Source organism: Chanos chanos, chromosome 12 (genome assembly GCF_902362185.1).
Source record: "Chanos chanos chromosome 12, fChaCha1.1, whole genome shotgun sequence".
In the NCBI taxonomy this organism is placed as follows: domain Eukaryota; kingdom Metazoa; phylum Chordata; class Actinopteri; order Gonorynchiformes; family Chanidae; genus Chanos; species Chanos chanos.
Window position 1 is genome coordinate 13,132,395 of NC_044506.1, and position 21,471 is coordinate 13,153,865.

Below are 21,471 nucleotides of genomic sequence, written 5' to 3' on the forward strand. Positions count from 1 at the left end.
TTGTTTGAGAAAAGCTGCTGGGATGGGGGGTGGAGGGAGGGGGGTCTCAAAACACTGACCACAAACGCTGTCCTTCACTAACTGTGCACTAACCTGAAGAAGAATAACAAAAACAAAAAGGTTTTGCAGGAGAACAAATCCAAAGGAGGACAAACTGACAAGATCCAGTGTTAATCGTGCATTTTCTAATTCTTCATTTTCTCTTGAAAAATATTAGATTATCTCTTAGTGTTAGACATGGAGACCTAAACATTTTTTGTAAAAAAAAAAACAAACAAAAAAAAAAAAGAAAAAAAAAAAGGAAAAAAAAAAACAAATGTATATCTTAAGTCATTTTACATTCACTTACAGGGGAAAAGTCTGCGGACAAGCTGTGAACCCAAAGAATGTTTGAGCAACCGACATATCAATTAGCCTCTAAACACCAAAAAAGAGATTCATTCTGTTCCTGCCCCTCTCTCCCTCAGCTGTGATTAATACACGCATGTTGCACAAAGAGGCTCTTGTCTGCTTAATGGTAGGGTCAGAATGGAGACTTATATTTCCTGGATTATATCTGTATTCAGTTGCAAATGATTTTTAGGGGGACTTTTAATACCTACTCCCTTGTCTATGAATAATAGTATCATTTAAATTGAGCAGACACCTGGTGAAGGGGGAGAAGGCTTAGGACCTCCTCACTGACCTGGCACCGTTGCCAACTTCCCATTTTTCCCAGCCGAGCCTTATCCATATGAGCCAGCCTCCGATTTCACTTTGTCGCTTCCAAATGCCACACACTTGAAACTTTATTCTCCCTCGGTAAAAAATTTGCCTTTCTCGTGAAAGAGGAGGGGGGAAAAGCCTGAAGAGCGTTCAGGAAGAAGAAAGAAATTCTTATCAATCTTTTCTTAGATTTGGGGAAAAGCCATTCGAAGGTTGGTGTAATGTTTCAGGGGAACCTTCCAATTAAATACTGTAAAAAGCTAAAATAACAGTATCCCTGCAGTTCCCCAGAGGTAGCATTAATGCCCTCTTTTGTTGATATATTGTACATGAGCTGCTGGGCCATGAGAGGAGAGGAGCATTTTAGAGGGGGGCTATTTGTATGCGTCCTGCGTCTCCCCCCACACACAATCGGGCTGGTATTGCGTTTTGCAAATTTATACCAGGATGTTGGTTTAGAGAGTTTCCTTTAAAAGGAAAAAAAAAGGGGTTTCCATGTAAGTGTCTGCTTTCATGAGCACAAGTGACTAAGACCCACAAACAAAGGTTTGTTTCAAAACTCACAGATGTATAGCCGGAGCTCAGCTTTGTCTCCAAACCCTGAGAGGTATTCGTTGATTTTTATTCAAGCACAAAACAGAATTGTTCAAAACACACTCATGCACAAGATGACCAATATTACCTTAAGCTTTCCCAGGCCTAGTTTTTCCACCCAAGAGGCTCTCTCCTATTCAGAGCACACATAAAGGTACCACTTTCTCCTTTGCTCTCTGTATCGTTTGTTTGCACTTTGAATTTATGTCTTTAGAGGTCTTGGGAAACTACTTGAGGGCAATTCAGTATTTTAAACTTTTGATTCTTGACATTTGAAAATTGTAAAACTATTCAGAATCTGTGAATTAATTAGCAGTTAATTTATTGCTAAGAAAAAATAAAACATGTTTACAATGCAGTGTAAGTGTTATATAAATTATTCCCATATTTTGATATGCATACGATTGTGTGAGAGGCGTATATGTTTCATTTATGTAGTATTATGATATCCTGCATTGCACTGAAAATCGCACAAATGCATACTGATGTCAGCTCTCTCTTTTCAACCTATTATTATCAGTGTTGTTATTGTTGTTATTGTTGTTATTGTTGTTGTTGTTGTTGCTGTTGTCAGTATCAGTGTTGTCAGTATTAATAAAAATATAAAATGAAGAGTGGGAGATCAAACTGTTCTTAATCACCTGTTTACCACTAACCAATAAATGAGAGTTTCACATTCATAGAACCACAAAGCTGTGCAGGCAATTAAGCGTTTTTCATTTAGGACGATGTTTTAGTACTGGAGAATATATTTTATAGCAGAGGTGACTATTATGATGAAAGTAACCTCCTGCACTGGTAAAACATATGGCAGCAGCCTAGTTTGGAGAAATCAGGCTTTTCTGACATAAAAATGAACGTGTATATACTATTTGTGAATTTTGCTCTCTAGTCTTGTGTGAAAAGCTGATTTTATTGACATTGGTCTGTTAATACATGCATCCCATATGTTTTATCTTGGCTTGCCATTGCTCTTTTTGTAGCGTCTAGACTACAGGAAATGCAAAATTGCGTTTGTTTACTACCATTAGGAAGTCAAAGTGGAGGCAAACGATTAAAGAGCAGCTCCCTGGGAGGAGGGTTTGATGGGCGGAGAGCACACAGTGTTGTTTTCCCGGAGAGTGGCGGATATGCAGTGGGGCTAACACAGGAGGGGTCATAAAAGTGCTGTAAGGCCCACTGCTCTGCGTTACTCTTTTCTTCATTCTGATGTTTGTTTTTCCTCTACCATTGCTTCAGCAAGCAATGCCTGACTCATACCTCGCTGTTATCCTACTTTAAACAAGTGAAGTATTTTATCCGCAGCGTTTCAGCGCCATTCACAAGCATGAATACATTTTGCTGCCTTAATGGATACAATCAAAGGTATCCCATAATGAAAGATCAATAATGGTGGCCATCATCACACATTTTCTTCAAAGAGGAAGAGGAAATTCCCAAAGCCCCACCCCCTACACGTTTGGTATCACTGGACTGCTCTAAATGTCCCCTTTAGTGTACGATGGAGGTTAACTCAGTAGCATGTATGGTTCGGAAGATACACCCATTTAGAAATGTCCATTAGAGAGGACAAAATAATTGCTTGAAGTCACGAGGATATAAAATATGACATTTGACAAACACAGTGTCAATATTGTTTGTTTATTCAAATTCCACTGCATGGCAGACACACAAGACTTCACATTTTTCACCCTTTCCTAAAATAACAGGGTATTCAGTGAGTTTGACCCGCCAGTAAAACATGTGCTGTCTGTTGTGACAGGATGATATGACTGGGGCTAACCCATATGAGACAAGACTAGACAGAATACAAACATCACCCTGTTGACAGACTTTTTTCTAAGCAGTGTCTGCTGTCTGGCTCCATATCCACGTATTATTATTATTCATTATCCTTCACAAAAGAAATCTAAGAGTTTAAAGCAAAACTTCATTGTTAAAATTTATTCATCTGACCAGTAAAGTTTTCATGAGGAAAGTTGAGAAATAGGGATGAAGTTGTTGGAACCTAGTAATTCCTTGACCTTTGCATAAGATGAAAACCAAAGTGTGTGTCTAATAACATGAAGACTTTCTTTTTTAAAAAAAAAATAATGTGAATGATGTCCTAAACTTCATATCCTCTCATATTATCTTATGATTTTACAGTCATCTACATTTTAAAGTCAAAATATAAATGAAGAATTGTTTCACTTCTAAAAGACAACGATTAAAAAGTGATAAAAAGAGTGACCTCTGGGAAAGTTGCCCTGGTCCTCTCTGTCCTTAATGTTTCTGGCATTTATGAGCTCTTTCCAAGAACGTTATATTTGATGTGTATCAGTGCCCATTTTTAGAGGAAAAGTGGTTAGAGCATCTTAAAAAAGAGTTTGATTAAAGGGGCGAAAAAGAGAAAGAGGGTATGTGTATTAAAGCGAGTTCTCCTGAGAAAGAAATCACACGAGGTGAAATGATCTGGTGGTGGGCCGCTTGACTCTCTAAATAAATTCAGTCATCATTATCGTGTTATGCTGATGATTGTTGTTGTTGTATCACAGAAAACAAGTGAAATGGAGAAGTCTTCTCAGAGCCCATATTCTCTTGTACTGAGGGCAAAAAACATAAAATTATGCTGATATGTCAAAGTGTTAAAGACATGTGATAAGACTTGAAATGGGGAAAAATGAAAAATAAACCACTGCAGATTTGTCTATCAGATTCTATTCTAGAACTCAGTAAGAGCTGTATTTTACTTCAGAGATCTTTGATTACTCTTACACTGTGGTCTGACCAAGGCCTATGACTAAGACTGGCAGGAAGTCACTATTTCAGATGGTTTACACAGATGGAGACCACTCTTCAGTCAACATTCACATAAAAATGGAGTGAAGAGTTGTTTTTCTTTTCATTTTAGAGAATGCATGAACTTGGAGTGCAAATGTTTTAAGGATTTAAAGTTCTTTCCTTCAAAAACTTTGCAATTTACAATTAACTGTACACTTAAATTCTTATATGTGAATCTTGATGCAAAGCCAGAGCAACGTAAAAAGCTTATCTTTAAGTGAATTCTCAAAACTTATATAACTGTGGTTTTGAAGACACATACCTGCAACATTTGGTATGTTTGTTGTTTGAGTGAGGGTTTTTAAGTCCTGTTTTTAGAGGGGTTTTGTCAGGGAATTTTACAGCTCTCTAGAAGGATGGATCCACTAGAGTCAGTCTCATAAATTCAGCACAGATGTATCATAGTCACTGTCTGTTTATTTCTGACAGGTCTTAAAGTCTCTCAGACTGTAAATGTCACATGCATCTGTGACCCATGGCTAGAGGCACGCAAAGGATGCTAGAAAGGCACATACATAAAGCCCTACAGAACTAAATAAAGACATGAAAGTTTAGTCCAACAACACAATGTGCTTTCAGCATTGTATGATGTTGTTTAATAAGGAATTTGTGAAATCTGGGTTGACTGCACCTGTTTATTTAAAATTTTATCCTGTTTTTAGTGTGGTTACACATGATACTGTTCCAGTGATCAGCTACACATGGAATGTAAATGTGCTGATAAAACCGTTAAAATTCCCAAAAACTAGTGCAGATAAGAATTTACATGATCCCAAGACCCTTCTATAGCGTATGATTAAACAACAACAACAACAACAACAACAACAACAAAACTGAACTGAAACAGACATAATCATTGCAAAACTGAGGCAGAAGCGGACCATTTGAATGTGCTCATATGGTGTTATCTGAGCATCAGTGAAAGCTAATGAAATCATTCACTGAAGTCTAATGCCATTTCATAGTGATTATGAATCCTACGAGAGCTGGTCAGCGATGGTTGAGCCTCTTAACTTGGTTTTGGAGTTTTTCTCTGGCATGCTTGGAATACAGGCTTCCTTGTCACTGTCTTGTCCCTGCCTCCAGCTGGGAATATACTGCTAGACATGGAGAGTAGGAAATCCTCATATGAGCTTCTTTATAGTGGCAAGGAAGTCGATGACTTACAACTTGCACTTTGCGTCTTTACATCAGTGAAGAACATGCTAATTCCACGACTCTTTAGAACTTTCTGTTATCTCAGCAGAGAGCATCACACACAGTTACAGTAAAAGCTTTTGCATCCCTCCATTATGTTTGCATCCGACCCTGTGTTTTTGACCTGTAGACTGTTTTTTGTCTATAGGACATAACTCTAATTGCATATCACTGAAATTCACAAATGCATAAATGATCAAAAGTTGATAAATCAAATGAAGTGACCTGAACGGAATTTTGAACTGTTTGATCAAATAAAAGAACCTTCCTATTTTCCCATTATGATCATTTTGCTGTTTTTAGAAAATGTATTATCGATAATACACAGAAGCTCTCTGTTAGACACTGTAAAGTCCACATCCTGACTACATTCAGACAAACGTCATTGAAACAAACGGATGTCATGTATGCCTGTGCACGTATGGCAACGGAATTAGTAGTATGCCCATTGCATGCCAAAAACTTCAGACAAAAATAAACTTTAAAAAACCAAGATATTAGAGCTGCGATTAGACACAGATGCTTATGAATTTCTCACAATCTGTCTTCAAGGCAAAAAATAAATAAATAAATAAATAAATAAATAAATAAATAGAATTAAAAAATAAAAATAAAAAACCTTGAATGAAAGTCTTTTTTGCAGTTAAATGGTGTAAAATGTTAATGCACTGTTAAATAGGAATTGACGTGATGCATTCTGGTGGCTGCGTCTGTTCTTTCTCAAGTCATAAATGTTACTATGTTGCATTGTGTCTGGAGTCTTCTTTTGCCCACCTTGGACCAAACACACCTACAGGCCATAATTATCTACTGTTTTACTGGCTTAACCATTGAGATTGCCTATTAATCCTTTTTTAAATCCTGCTCAAATATCCTGTTTTCCCCATAAATTCACACACTTTTTCAGAGTCTGTTGTTATGTATGCCTATGTAAGCAAAACTTCAAACACCATATTTATGACATTTTGTTTACAATACAACAAATTTTGTTTGTTTTAAAATGAAAAAAAAAAAGTGACTGTGGTTTTGCTCATTGTCAAACATATGTACCTATATTTACATATAGTAAATACATATTCTAATGAATAAATCCACTGTTGGATGAGTTATGGCAAAGGTTGCCTTTACTTTTGACAACAGATAATGCCAAACCAGTAGAATCTAAATATCTTTTCTTTAATGAGCCAATTATTCACAGCCACCATCTACTGTGAACTACATTCATATTTAACATTATAAATGAATGATCCATTCGTTAAAAAAAACCCAGCATCCTTCTGACATCAGTCATAGTGATCTGGTTAGTTTTGGTATAATGATGTCAGCTTTGCAAGTATAGGTATCCTTAGAGGAAAAAAAATGATTTATTGTCCTCGAAGCAAATTCCATTTCAAGTCTTGTTTGTGGTCGTCTCTGGCTCACTCCTCATGCATTGAATCTATCTCTCTTCAGTTTGCTCCAAGCTCTTGGTGTCGTCAATCACACCCTTTATTGCTTGAAGTAACCCTGACACAGTGGACATCATGTGAAACCACAGCCGACAGGAGGCAATAAGCCAGAGAATAGCAGCCATCTGAGGCAAGTTCCCCATTCCCTCTCATTCCCTTAACCCTCTGTCTTCTTATCCTGTGTTAAAGAAAAAAATCAATATAAATGCACAATGCCAGATACAAGCATTGGATGCACAGAGCAGTCATGTTGGATATAGTAAATTAAAAGTAAAAAAAAAAAAAAAAAGCATGTGCCTCAAAGGAACGGTTCTATCTGACATATACCCATCTGAGATGTCGATTCTTTTGTTCAGTTTTGATTTATTTTCAGCTTTTCACTTCTTCACTTTGTTTTGTTATTTAGATATTAGTCTTACTTTGACACTGGGTCGGCTGCTTGCATCAGTTTATGAAGAGCAAGCTGTCTCAGCCTACATTTTACTTAAGCATTCACATTTTGGCATCTTGTTGTCAAAAGATTAAAAGCTTGAAACTAGTGTGTAATACATTCTATGTTAGTATATTATTCATATCTGGGAAACATGCAACAAGGAAGATCTGCCCCCTTCAGCACTTGCCTAATCTAAATGTATCTACATCCAGAAGGTGCTTACCCTTCAAAAGTCACTAAAGATAGGAGTTGGTTTATCTTGTGCATAACTGCATGCAGGTACATACAGATTGATCCATTATGCTTCTGCAAGAGAAAAAAAATATTCAGCACTAAATAAATTTAGAGTAATTTTAATTACTGAAGTCCTAAAAATTCTTTGAGGACACAAAAAACAACACAAACTGTTGGTGAAGAATCAATGCACTTGTGTACACTGAGGTTAAGGTTGTTTTTGGTTTCTATGAACACAACAGCTGACCATTAAACAACATGAAAAGCTACATTTTTGTGGCAAGTAAACAAAATTCCTTTTAAATAAATCTGAAGCATTATTTTACTCTTCAAAAGCCAGGTCAAAGTGTAAAAATTTCTTGTGGCCATAACATGGTACTGCTATAATGATCTGGTCTGTGATTTTGTATCAAAGAAGAAAAACTATTATGAATATTTAAGTAGAATGACCTCAGAATGCGAGGAATTTATTTTGTACCCACTTCATTTATGCAATTTAGAGGGGAAACAGCACTCAATTTCCACTGGCAAAAAACAAAGAACAAGCATTTTACAATTACACTGATCTCCATCAAACTGTCATCATTATCAAAATCTGATGAACTCATAATTACACTCATAATAATTACTGAACAAAACATAGCTGGTGGATCACTTTCAATAAAACTCTTATAAACTGTCGTGGACCTTCAACCAAGAGACACATAAACAGTGGTTTCATACGGACCATACATAGATAAGGGAACATATTATGAATGAGATTGTTGCTGATTTAGATTGTCGTGGGAGTGAACATGGTGGTCAGGTAGGGAATTTGATTTTTTTTTTTTTTTTTTTTTTTTTGTGCGCCAAGCTTGTGAGAGAGAATCAATATTACATAATTGGGGGAATTTAGTGATAAAGGCTTTTGGTTACCCCAGTGATCCATCATCTGGCCATTGAGATAACGAGTCAAACTATATTGTATTGGACCAAAGAGTCCTCTTATCTCTCAGTGCCAGGGGAACAACAAAAACACTGATCAATATGTCTCTACAATGTGTCAACTGTGTGCTTCCAATGATCAATTGCTTATTTTGTTTTTAAGTACCAGCATCCTTTTGCAGTCAAAGGTAGCTGTTATCAAAGTAGCAGTGATACAACACGGTCTTGCAGACTCTTGAGACATTATGTACGCTAACTGATCTTAAACGTAGCCTTCATGGTTTGTATTGAAAATGATACGCTTGACAAAGACTTGCAAATGACGTGTTGCCATATGCATTATTTAAGTAAGTGTCATATCATTTTGGCAAGCAGGTGGTCATAGTGGTTTAAATTAGTTGTGAGTTCTATGTGAAACTGTGTGATACATCCTAGCGGTCGTTCTATGTAATCGACTAGAAGAGGACTAAGGACTAATTCCGCGGCTCTCCAGAATTTGTTCCTGCTTTACGCACGGAGAGGTTCTCACAGCCGAACGTTGATCCTATCGTGTAATTTCTTATGTTGATGTAAAACCTTCAAGGAACTAGTTATACCCTGAAGCCTTAGGAAACAGCGAATGCTTGTGGGTTAAATCAGCGACTTTGTTAGCTGGGGAGTCACTTGACGTAGCCGAACCATGTGCACGACGGTGTTCTAGAAGGATATGACCAACAACGTATGTCTGGAACGCTGGCTGTTCTGAGCGAGACTGATCGTTCTTTATATGGCAGGTTATGTGCGAAGTCAGCCAGTCTGAAGCATGTTTCTTTGCCTGAGATGATTATCCTTTGCAAAATACCAGAAGCCTATTGGTGTTGACAAACTAAGATTGTTGCGGGAAATGGGGGTTTTGTGTCACAGAACATAAGCAGAGCAAAAGTTGTTCAATATCATCTTTGCAGTGAGGGCGGATCAGTTTTGAGTCGAGACGACTGAAAGTTCAACAGGCGAGACAAATAGTTTACAAGTTCAAAGTGGATCCAGTTTCAGCTTTCTACAGAGAAGAGCAACATGCACTGGAGCAACAACAAAGAGACTGAGAAAAATTAACTCTTAACTGAACTTGATTCTAAATTGCTGATATAGAAAATGAATCTTTAGAACAGTGACTAAAATGCGTAACAGTGAAGAGAGCCTCAGTCTCTCCAGATGAAAAGACTTGTCGACGGTGCAATTTGACATAAGGGAAGACCATTTCCTCCCGGTGATATTTGTCGTGCTGACGAACATATACAGTGTGCAAAGACAAGTGGTGAGGAAGTGAAACAGCTAATTACCAAATCCATCCCTCATTTCCATATCCAATGTGTGTCTGTTGGAACTCGGCCAATCCCTCCTCGAGCAGTGTACTGGGAATGGTAATTCATTCTTCTCTATATAACTCCGACATGCGCAATCTGTACAACGGCAACAACATCTAATATCCCATATTCACTGACCCGGTACAGTACGGATTGCCTTCGTCCGCTACCGATGTATCTGCAGATAGCGGCTCAGAAGACAGGTACAAAAGCAACATGTCCCGTCGTAAGCAAGCGAAACCGCAGCATCTGTCCTCGGACAAGGAGGGAGAAGAGATAGAGAGCACTTCGGATAGCGGTACGTGAAATACCATTGCTTTAGTACAAAACGATGAAAACGCTTGCTACCATGTCATACTTAATCTCACCCAAAGTCTGTAAACTCACTGATTTGTGTTAGAAAATTATCTTTTTCATAGTAGGCCTGTAGGTTGTAGTTTTAGCTCATTTAGGTAATTTTTGACTCTGTAGGAGGCCATTAATTAGTCAAACATTTTAATATGGTTTGGGAAGTAAATAGGCTACCTTTTAAATCGCTGCTCCGTGTATTTGAAAGAAGGCACTACTCTGGTCAAATCAAGAAACTCAGACTAAGTTTTAAGGGGGAAAAAGTGGTTGTGACCTGCGATGTATGCTATTTGTTGTGTTTTATTTGTAATCTTGGCACGCAGTATTTCTTCGAGAGAAGTAGCAGCCACTAAATACACATGCGAAGAGGAGTTAGAGACGACGTGCAGTAGATTAGGCACAGTGCATTTATATGTTCGAAACCACAATTTATATTGTCAACACTGCCATGCAGATTGAGCAAGGCGATAGAAATTACTTTATCGTCCGACAGTTTTACAGTTTGTGTATATAATGTAAATATATGTTTATATATATTTTTAGGATTAAACTTTTGTTTCCATTGTCCCATGCGACTGAAAGTCTCATCTTTCCATAACTTATTTAAAATACGAACATCTACACAATAATGTTTCAGTCGAGGTAATTGACTTTAATCATGCTAATCTTTTGTAGGCTAAATATTATTGCCCTTATGAACACCAGTTCAACCTTCAAAGTGTCCCTGCAAAAGGTTAACTGAAAACATGCAGCTACGATTATTTCTGTAAATCTTTTAAATAATTGCCCATCTCATGTTAATGGTTTTGTATGCTACTCTCAAAGTTTGCTGATGCATTTTTTGTATCTAGTATAATTTAAAACAGTTTGCTACAGGCCTACGAAAATTGTCACAAAAGTAACTTTAATAAATAGGCTACGCAATCACGCCACATTATACAATATTCAGTGAGAAACTATCCCACATAGGCTATGCAATATTTAAAGTGGAGTTCTAATATTAAACATCTGGGCAAAACTTATGTCGAAAAGTAAATGTGTCCTCTCTCAGATGTGTCGATAAAATAATATCTTCTGACATGGAAATCTTGTCGTTCGCTTCATGACATGCATTTTTTTCCACAACTGGCTCGTTCTGAATTGTACTTTTATAGAGTTTTGGAGGGGTGTATTTAAAGTACGTGAAACGGTTTTGTTTTACTCCCAGGTGATCTTTTAAAAATATTAGGAAATGCATTTGTATTACTCTCGAAACCAATTAAAAAACAACAATAATAAAATGGTCCAAAATGATAAATAATTAATGCCTATATAATAAGGGGTAATAATTAATTCTTTTTCTATTGAAAATTTAATGATGTCAGTTTGGTCAACTTTAGCATTCTTAGTTAACCTATAGCATCGCTTATGCATTGCTGCATCTCAAAACAACTAGCATAGGCTTAGTGCTAAATAATAATTGTAGCCTAATAATAGCCTAATAATACTGCTAATAATAACTAAGATCAAGCATGCTGTCTATTTAAAGGTGTCAAAACACAAAATATAGTAAGATACTATTTTGTGGCAGCGATTGAAGGGGCACAGTTAACACATGTTTTATTAGTAGGCTGTCCCTTGATTAGACATTGGAAGAAACTGGTTGTTGAGTGTGCGCTAATATTTCGCAGATTTTAAGAGAAAGCAGCTCAGTTGGTTGGCGCCAGTGATAGATAGAAAGATAGATAGATAGATAGATAGATAGATAGATAGATAGATAGATAGATAGATAAGGACGCAACGCGTTTTTAGAGTCTTTTGGTAGATTTACTTAAAATCGTCAACTTGACGTTTAGAGCCTGCTGAGCCTCTATTTGGACCATACTTGTTACAAACATCGTTAGGTCTGTTTGCTCTTGTTTTGTAGGACATTTGTGGTCAATTTCAATACTCTTAAATTATTTAGCTGTTAATCTATCCCCAGTTTCCCCGTTAGTTTAGTTTAGTTAGTTTACTTTTGCACTTCTTTAAAATTTGCTTGACAGGTTACAGTTTTAAATCAACAGAGGGGTTTAGGTAGCTGCGTCCTACACATTTACAGGGATTTATTTTGAAGTGTCTCTTTCTTTTATTTTCTGAGACAACAAATACAATAAAAGGACTACTGTTTCTTTCCAATTGTTTATGTTAGCTCATTCATTAACTTCGCTCAACATTAAGAGGCCATGTCAGATTTTGTTAAACGTCGATGCACAGACGCATCTGCCTGTTTGTCGTGTACCACCAAACCCTAAAAATTCCCCTTTCCCTAATACGCGCTGAAGATCAAGTGCCTAACGTTTACAGCGTAAGATAGAACATTTGTATCAAATTCGGTTCCTTTTTCGAACAGAGGTTTGCCTGCAGTTTGTCTGTCTCGTCACATTATACTGAATGCAAGTCTTCTTTTAAGACTATGAAATTCTTTTTTTTTCTGTTTACATGGCTCATCTTTTTTTTTTTTTTTTTTTTGTAAATCTCTGAATAATGTAGATTTCGTATTGTTTGTATGAAAAGGCTGATTAGTGATTGCTTCATTAGGGGCTATGTTGTAAAGGCACAGTACAAGTAAAATAACATGAAGGTGTTATCACCCCCCCCCCCACCCCACCCCACCCCCAACTTTTTTCAGAATAATATACCTTCATATACCTCCCACCTCTGCGCTGACTTATGAAGGGTTTCTAACATGGTAACGGGAAAGAAGAATGGCCCACTTTGTCTGTTCTGTTCCATTGCAGGAGCATACAAATATTTTGATAAAAAGAACATTTTTAGAGAGCTTCTAAGCCGGCTATTTTATTGTTTATTTGTAAGACAACATTGATGTGAAAACATCGTTGAGTATTTTTCTTAAGCACATACTGTATTTAGTGTAGTGACATGAAATGCTATTTAGTACCACAACAATGTATTTAGACCTAAATATACTTTAACAGTTTCTCAACATTTTAAGGAATCAACCCTCAACTCAAAATATAAAGAAATTCAATGTAACTGAAGCATTTAATTTTGAATATGTTTCATTGTTTTCAAGTTTAGTTCAGTACTCTAGAGTACTCTAAAATTATTGGTCTCCAGCAGAAAGGGCTCAGCTATGTCAATGCTGAGGATTAGCTCCTCAAATTCTCCAGGAAATGAGTGTATTTTATGGCACTGGGGAATTCAAATTAGTCAGTCAGACTCAATTTGGTCTCAACAGACTAGGCAGCTGTGAATTGTATGAAAATATTGGAAATCAATTGCTCCCATGGAATTTCATTAAGTGGCAGTGTCTGCAATTGACATATCATGTAATGTGATGGGTTGTGCACAAAAATTATTTGTTGGGTCTGATGTGTAAGAATACAGAAATTGGGCTGGTGTAATTGATTGAGTAGAACAATTCATTAGGTACATCTCACCTGTTCATTCTTCTTGTTGTTTTAAGGGAAATAGATCATGTTAGTAATTCCTATCCATTTTATTTTCTCCCTCTTTCTCTATGTTTTCCTCACAGTAACCTTGAGAGAAGTAGACGAAGAGGATGGTGGAAGTGAAAGCCTGAGTGGGAGTGAAGAGACACATGTCTGTGAGAAGTGCTGTGCAGAATTTTTCAAGTGGTCAGACCTACTCGAGCACCAGAGGATGTGCACGGAAGATCCCCCAGTGCTCATCTTAAAGGAGCATGATGAGATTCCTGCTCCCCAGGACTCCCCTGCTGAGTCTTGCTCAGCTATAAGTGTTCATAGTGATTTTGCGGAGATTGAGACCACAGAGAAAGACTTGGAGTTTGTTGAGAAGAATGAGCAGAGTCCAGATGTTACAGAGAGGAAGCATGAAGAAAAACCAGATGAGCCCATGGATACTCAGCTGTCTGTGGATAAAACATCCCACTCCAGTCCCCAATCAACAGTTTCCTCTGAGACTACCACGCCTCTACCTTTGCCATCTGTCATGTCAAACTATGGGATGCCCAGCACCAATGTAACCTTGGAGATCCTCCAGAGCACCAGAGTTGCAGTTGCTCAGTTTTCCCAGAGTATTCATGGTGATGTGCCCGGAGGGAGAGTCAATGCCGTAGCTATACCCATGATTCTGGAACAGCTGATGGCTCTGCAGCAACAGCAGGTTCACCAGTTGCAGCTCATTGAACAGATTCGTAGCCAAGTAGCTGTGATAAACAGGCAGCCCACACAAGCTGCGCTTAACCCGGCCTCAAAGGGCCTGCACGCAGGTCCTTCAAGTTTTCAGCTCCAGGGTGTCATTCCTCCTCCTGTCTTACCAATGTCGGGAGTTATGCCCTCTGCTGTGAATGGACAGGCCTCTGTCTCCTCATCCTCCACACTTGAGAAGTCATTTTCAATGTCCTCACATAAAAACAGTGAACAAATTAATCCCAGAACAAAAGATAATGTTTTTTCCTATTCAGTAAACTCTAGTTTTTCTCCATCCAGTAGCAGCAGAGCATCACCTCTGTTAACCCCTTACACTAGTGCTCTCTCTAGCAGTGGCTGCACTCAGCCTCTGAGCTCATCCAACCTGCTGCCTTTGGGGCAAAACAGTCTCCTCAGCCAATCAGCAAATCTACCATTGCTACCTCAAAGCCCTCCCAGTGGAGTTATCTTCCCTAACCCACTGGCTAGCATAGCAGCCACTGCCAATGCACTGGACCCACTCACTGCACTGATGAAGCACCGCAAGAGCAAATTGCCCAATATTTCTTTATTTGACTCTAAGCCCAGCTCCGAGGATTCTTTCTTCAAGCATAAATGCAGGTTCTGTGCCAAGGTGTTTGGCAGTGACAGTGCCTTGCAGATTCACTTGCGCTCACATACTGGAGAAAGACCCTTCAAGTGCAACATCTGCGGTAACCGCTTCTCCACAAAAGGAAACCTTAAAGTACACTTTCAGAGGCACAAAGATAAGTATCCTCATGTCCAGATGAACCCATACCCAGTGCCAGAATATCTGGATAATGTTCCCACAAGCTCTGGCATTCCCTATGGCATGTCTTTCCCCCCAGAGAAAACAGGATCAACATGGTTAGACAGCAAACCCATTCCATCAACAGTCCCAACATCTGTTGGCCTTCAGCTTCCTCCTACAGTCACTTTTATGGAGACCTTGAGTGAATCATGCGGTAATACACCCTCAGGGAGATCTCCACAAAGGCCCTCCCCAGCAAGAAGTGAATATGCACCTTTGTCACCTAACCTTGATGGCCCTGAACCAAACATCTCTACCATTAAAGCATCCAACCAGACAAACCAAGAGAAGGAGTCAGTTTATGTCCCAAAAACTGAGGAAACTAATCTGCCTCTAAACAGTAACTCCAGACTAGGGGAAAATCTTTCTTCTGAGACCCACATTGTGCCCTCAGAATCTTTGAAAACAGAAATTCCCATGACTGGAAAAAGTCCAGAATCGATTGGTAATCCTTTGTCTATTTTCAAGTCTTCTACCCCTCCTCCTCTTATCTCAGATCAGTATAAGGCCAAATTTCCATTTGGAGGGCTCTTAGACTCAATGCAAACATCAGAAACATCAAAGCTTCAGCAACTAGTAGAGAATATTGACAAGAAGATGATGGACCCAAATCAGTGTGTAATATGTCACCGTGTACTCAGTTGTCAAAGTGCTCTGAAGATGCATTACCGTATTCACACTGGAGAGAGGCCTTTTAAATGTAAGGTTTGTGGTCGAGCTTTTACCACAAAGGGTAACTTAAAAACCCATTTTGGAGTCCACCGTGCAAAGCCTCCCCTTCGGGTTCAACATTCATGCCCAATATGCCAAAAGAAGTTCACAAATGCTGTTGTCTTACAGCAACACATTCGCATGCACATGGGAGGCCATATTCCCAACACAGCCCAGAGTGAGATTCTTCAGGCCAAAGACACTGATACTGGCTTTGACAAGAAGAGTTTTGAGGGTACAAATAAATATGATGAAGATAGCATGGATGACAATTCATTTGACGAGGACATAGAAAATGGGGGTAATGATGGAAATCCTGTGAACCCTACTGAAGATTCTAATTCAGTGTTACCTCTTAATCCATACAGCTACTCTGCATTAGAACCACAGGTTTCCATGAGTGACTCAAAAATCAATTTGAGCCCATACAGACTCAAGTTAGTAGGAGACCTTGAAAGCCACAGTGCTGGGAGTCCTACAATGTCAGAGTCATCTAGTTCTATGCATATTTCTGTCTCTCCACCACATAGTCACCCTGAGGGCTGTTCTGCTTCCCTGAATCTTCCTTCTAAGAACCAACAAGAAACTACAGCCTCAGTTAAGTGTGAACAGCCAGAGACCCCAGCACCCTCTTTGGAAAATGAAATTGCATTCAATCAGGTGGGATTTCAAAGCATCAGATCTTTAATGAAACATGAAAATTCCAATTACAACGTGCAGAATGGGAGCCAGGAGCATGGTAAGATGATTCTACCCCAATAACCACAAAAATATCGCAATGCAAATCCTTAATATGCCAGTAAATTGTTTTGATAGAATGCTTTTTTTCCTCCTAGGTACAAACCAAACCCCCTTAAATGTGATTAGTAGTACAGCACAAAGCAAAGTCAAACCAGAGATGAATGGATACAGTAGATCATTTAACTTAAAAGAAGGCCCCCAGACACCATTTGGTCTAAAGTCTCCTACAGTCCCCTCTGAAACAATGATCCAGGGAATCACATCCCTGCTTGGGTCACCACCACCCCGACGAACCCCCAAACAACACAACTGCCACGCGTGTGGGAAGAACTTCTCCTCTGCCAGTGCCTTACAGATTCACGAGCGCACACACACTGGAGAAAAACCTTTTGGGTGCTCAATTTGTGGAAGAGCTTTTACGACAAAGGGAAATCTCAAGGTACATTACTGTCTTGCATAAATATAATTACATACCTGTACTTACTTTAATGGCACAGTGAAGAAGCGGGATGTATTTTATAGTATTCAAATTGATTATGTCTTTGCTTCTGTCATTTTAATAGTCAGTCTTTGTGTAGACACTGTACAGAGAGCCCAGTCACAGTCCAAATGATGCAGTAATATTTGGAATTGTGCCACTATTTCTCAAGTTTTCAGTACCATCACTGTCCATAATTTGTTTTTAATTTATGAGGACAATATATTTTCTCTTATCTCCTTTCATGTTTCTTCCTTTCAGGTTCATATGGGAACTCACATGTGGAATAACACACCTGCCAGGAGAGGTAGGCGCTTGTCTGTTGAAAATCCACTGGCTCTGTTGGGTGGAGAGGCCCTCAAATTCACCGAAGTGTTTCATAAGGACCTACCAACACAGTCCATGAATGTAGAATCAAATTTTTGGAGTCGATATGCGGCAGCAATCACAAATGGTTTAGCTGTGAAGAACAGTGAAATATCCGTCATTCAGAATGGAGCTGTCTCTCAGATTCCAGCAATACCTTTGGCCATGGACAGGACTAGCACAGGAAACTGTCAATTGGTGACATCACTTGGAAAAATAAATGCAGATGTTGGTGTTGGCCCCTTCTCTATGATCACTGATGACAACAAAGAGATTCAGTTGAACTGAATGGAAAATTACAAAAATAACATATATGCAAGGGATATCTATTTGAACTCTGTGTACTATATTTGTATGGATAAAGATTTATATTGTTTTAGAATGCTCAAAGTCCTACTCTGTTCTTATTGTAGCTAAAGTAAGGCCTAAGATTTGTTGCTCATTGACAGAGTAAGGTTGACACAATGGTGAAATGTACATTTCATGTTGCCATTGAGGTAATATATAGTTATGGAGGTATGAAGAAATAGTCTTCATACAGTCTTGGTCAAAACAAGGTTGATTACAAAACCTATAGTACATCATGATACCACCCCAAAAGAAGAGAACTATGGAATCATTGGAGCTACTCTAATGTCATGTTTCACTCCATACCTGAATGAATCAGATTTCATGATACTGTGCAATATTTTTCCTCTGTCAGTTTGTTGGTAGAAGACTGATGAATTTGCCAGTTTGATTAATCTTAAGACAAAATAAAAGATTCAACCTATGTTTCAAGAAAATGTATTTATGTTACAAATAATGATTTATAAAACTCCTGGGAGCAAGGACTTTTTTGTGTGGCTCATGATTTATGCCTATTAATGGTATATTTTCCTGCAAATGCTGTGGAAGGCATATGCTATAAGAATGAACTTTCTTGAGACATTTATAGAAAACTTCTTTCATTTTCATTCCATGATATTTGCATTGCATTGATAATGTCATTTTTAAACCATAGAATCATTTACCATTTTGTTGTGTCCTCTCATGAAGTAGTGATAAAATATTAATACACATAAGACAGATGTAGAGGGTAGATTATTATTTTTATTGTTTTTATTGTTGAGAGGATATTTGCCTTCTCCTCTGTGCATGAAAAAGAGTAATTATTTTTATACAACACCACACAGTCAGACTTAAAACCAGGAACTGAAAAGAAGAAACTTCAACTTTCTGCACATAGCCTGCTGTATTTTTACATGACAAACTGATGTGGACCAACAAATGTCCTGGTTGAATTGGATCTATTTTGTATAAGTCTGAAATACTATTGCCTTCAATAAAAGTCCAAATCATACGAAACACATTGCATGCTTGGGACTGTTACTTCAGACAGAATCATGTCTCTATAGATTAAGTTTTACTCTTTGTGTGTATTACGAACAGCTGTGTAAAACGTATATGTCATTTCAAAGAGACAAATATGTTGTCAGTGCTTGAAGGTAGATTTATTAATGTTAACAGCAGAGCCAAAACGTAGTGAGGCAACCATTCTTTACACCGTTAAGTAAGACAGACGATAACGAAACTAAACTAACTAAAGTGTGCAATATAAAAGGTAAGGCAGATTAACAGGTAAATGCACTAGTATATTATAAGCTAATCATCAATATTCATTGCGCACACTCTACTTTGAATGTCTGACTTGGTAACCTAATTGTCAAATACACACAGTGTGGCTTTAAATGAAGGGACACACCCCCACGCTACCACAGCAATATTGTTGTCTTAAGAGGTTAAGACAACGTCTTTTAACTAATACTCTTTAAACCGACAGCCAATGACGCGAGCTTCAACTTCACTCCGAAGGCATCAGGTGCTATTTTAGTTTTTTATGATTTAAAACGTCACTCGTGTGGGACTGGTGGTGACGTAATTACATACACATTACAGCCAAGATGGCTGATAGCATCCCGTTGAATCCAGTGCGGAAGAATTCGAAGAAAACCCCTTATTATAATGCTGGCAGATATTCTAGGTACAGAGCAAATTACGTATCATTTATAACTTGGTTGGACAATACATTTTTAATATGAATGTGTGAAGGGTTTCGCTATTTTGATGTTTCTGTTGTCTTTAATTTAGGTGTCTGAGACTGGAGCAAGCTAATACGCTAGCTCCCTCTTAACCCTGTTAGTATGGGGGAGTACAAATTTTTACCACCCTGTGAAATGTTTAAAAGCAGGCTGGTAGACACGTAATTAGATATTCTTTTCCACCCTTGTCTAAACTTGTGGACAGAAACAATCAGAGCAGTTTACCGACTTGTCATTCTGTTTCTAAATTAGCTGCTGGAAAAGGCGTCGCGAGATATCCGCAGATGTGTCAATGTTATTTGGTGTAAACACATCCCATGTCTTTTTCTGTTGGCAAGAGACTTGAACCCGGTAAACAGTTAGAAAAATACCATTCGATTCAAAGTGCTTTCTCGTGGTTTTACGGAGACAAAGACGGTAAAGATACGAACTTGCTGTTCTCCCTAACAACAGTCTCCCATTTATTGTGGGTTGGACTTTTTCTTATATTGAGGAATTCAGCTCAAACACTTAATTTGCCTAACTTCTTGCCCAGCCACTACTCATCTTACTAACATTAAAGCTCAAAATAAACAGTTTTGCACAATCCCATAACTATATCGAATAATAATTCGCTGACGGGAAAACATAGTTTCTCGATGAAATATTTGACTGTATTTCTTAGGTGGAAAGTCTTACATGCAGTTGTATCGTTTGTCAGCTTTTCATATAGTAACCTTTCACCTCCCGTCTTAAAATATAGGCTTACAAACAATATTTTTAAAGTTTATTGTGCTTAGATAATCACTGTTATGATTTCCATGTGTAAATGATCACAGGATTGTGTTACCACTACATGGTGGAGGCATATATGTTTTAATAACTCATCAGTATGTTGTGTATTTTGCCTTAATATGAGAGGGCAGTTTAAGTGTACGTAAAGCTTCAGACATAAAGTAATACTGAGGCATTAGCTTATATGCAAGTCAGACATTACAGCAAGGCCCAAGAAATTTTTCATGTTCATCAGACTGAACATCATGGATATGAACAGGTTCTTGAGAAAAGGCTTCCTTTTCTCTAAGTATAACTCTGATTGTCAAGTGAACTTGTATGTCGTTGAAATTAGTAATCCAGGTCCTTGAGTAGCATGTTAGATAAGGACATTTTCCTCTCCTTTAGTTTGATCATTGGCCATGGCATCTTGTATTTGTTTTCTGAGTGTGAGTACTCCAGAGGTTGTGACAGGATGGGTGGAGATGTGAAAATATAGTCTAATCTTTGAAGCAATTCCCAATTGGCATTTTATGATATTCTTGCCCTGTAATGCTTAGTCAGTATGAACCACACATAAGCTTTATGTGCATAAATTTCCTTCATATGAGGACATTATGGGGTCTGGTTGGATGGTGGTGTGCATATCAGCGATTACTAAATTACTCCAAAATCATGTAAACGTTATAACATTTAAAGTAATACAGAAAGCTTAATATAGCCTGTTAATGGGTCTCTTGTATAAAGCTAAGAGGTTTTGTTGGAAAAATGTAATTCAAATATAAATTTGAAAGATGTCTTTCGCTTTTCATCGACACTCAGTCGTGTGTTCCAACTATGCTTTTGATAACGCGAGTGGCTCAGTGTTTGTCCGTTAGAAAGAGTCTGTCAGGTTTTATTACAAATGTCTAATTGCATGAATTAAAAGCGTAGAGAATTACCCAAGAGAGAGGGGAATGTGCTTGGCTTGACAGTAGGCTCTAAGTAGGGGAGATGCCTTAATCGTTGGTCTGTTGTGGTGGGGGAAACCTGATATACTCTAAGGGCCAAATGTGTCTCAATATGTCACAATAACATTCTGCCGCATAACATTTGAGATTTGTGTGAGCCCGTTTCACTATGAGAGGAACAGAATGTGCCATGTGTTCTCGGTCGGGCCTGATACCAGTTCCCTTTTTTTCTTATTTGGTCAAGTAGTGTTAAGACTTAGGCTTGTGTTCACTGTCTCACAAAATCTGTTTTAAACTTCAAAGAATCAGAGGACACTTTTTGTTTAAGCAGTGTTTAAAATTAGGAATGAAATTCC

At 38.1% G+C, this 21,471-nt stretch overlaps 2 protein-coding genes across 3 annotated transcripts in view; both read left to right on the top strand.

The window, feature by feature from the left end:
• The first annotated feature begins 9,917 nt into the window (after positions 1-9,917).
• sall3b (spalt-like transcription factor 3b) lies at positions 9,918-17,619 on the top strand. The gene is made up of 4 exons (XM_030789191.1): positions 9,918-9,999; positions 13,567-16,485; positions 16,583-16,926; positions 17,227-17,619. Exons 1-4 carry the CDS (start codon positions 9,918-9,920, stop codon positions 17,617-17,619), a joined length of 3,738 nt encoding a protein of 1,245 aa, XP_030645051.1.
• A 1,655-nt stretch (positions 17,620-19,274) lies between these two features.
• Positions 19,275-21,471, top strand: part of atp9b (ATPase phospholipid transporting 9B) — a 30,956-nt gene continuing 28,759 nt past the window's right edge. For both annotated transcript variants that reach the window (XM_030789194.1, XM_030789193.1), the window contains exon 1: positions 19,275-19,354. In XM_030789194.1, the coding sequence (XP_030645054.1) occupies positions 19,275-19,354 (80 nt within the window). The remainder of the gene's footprint in view (positions 19,355-21,471) is intronic.

What these genes read in the sequence shown, in the direction of transcription:
- sall3b (XM_030789191.1), top strand. Translation starts at nt 9,918, where the DNA reads ATGTCCCGTCGTAAGCAAGCGAAACCGCAGCATCTGTCCTCGGACAAG. An exon ending in AGAGAGCACTTCGGATAGCG is followed by an intron (nt 10,000 to 13,566) that starts GTACGTGAAATA and finishes TTTTCCTCACAG; the next exon opens with TAACCTTGAGAGAAGTAGAC. An exon ending in GAATGGGAGCCAGGAGCATG is followed by an intron (nt 16,486 to 16,582) that starts GTAAGATGATTC and finishes TTTTCCTCCTAG; the next exon opens with GTACAAACCAAACCCCCTTA.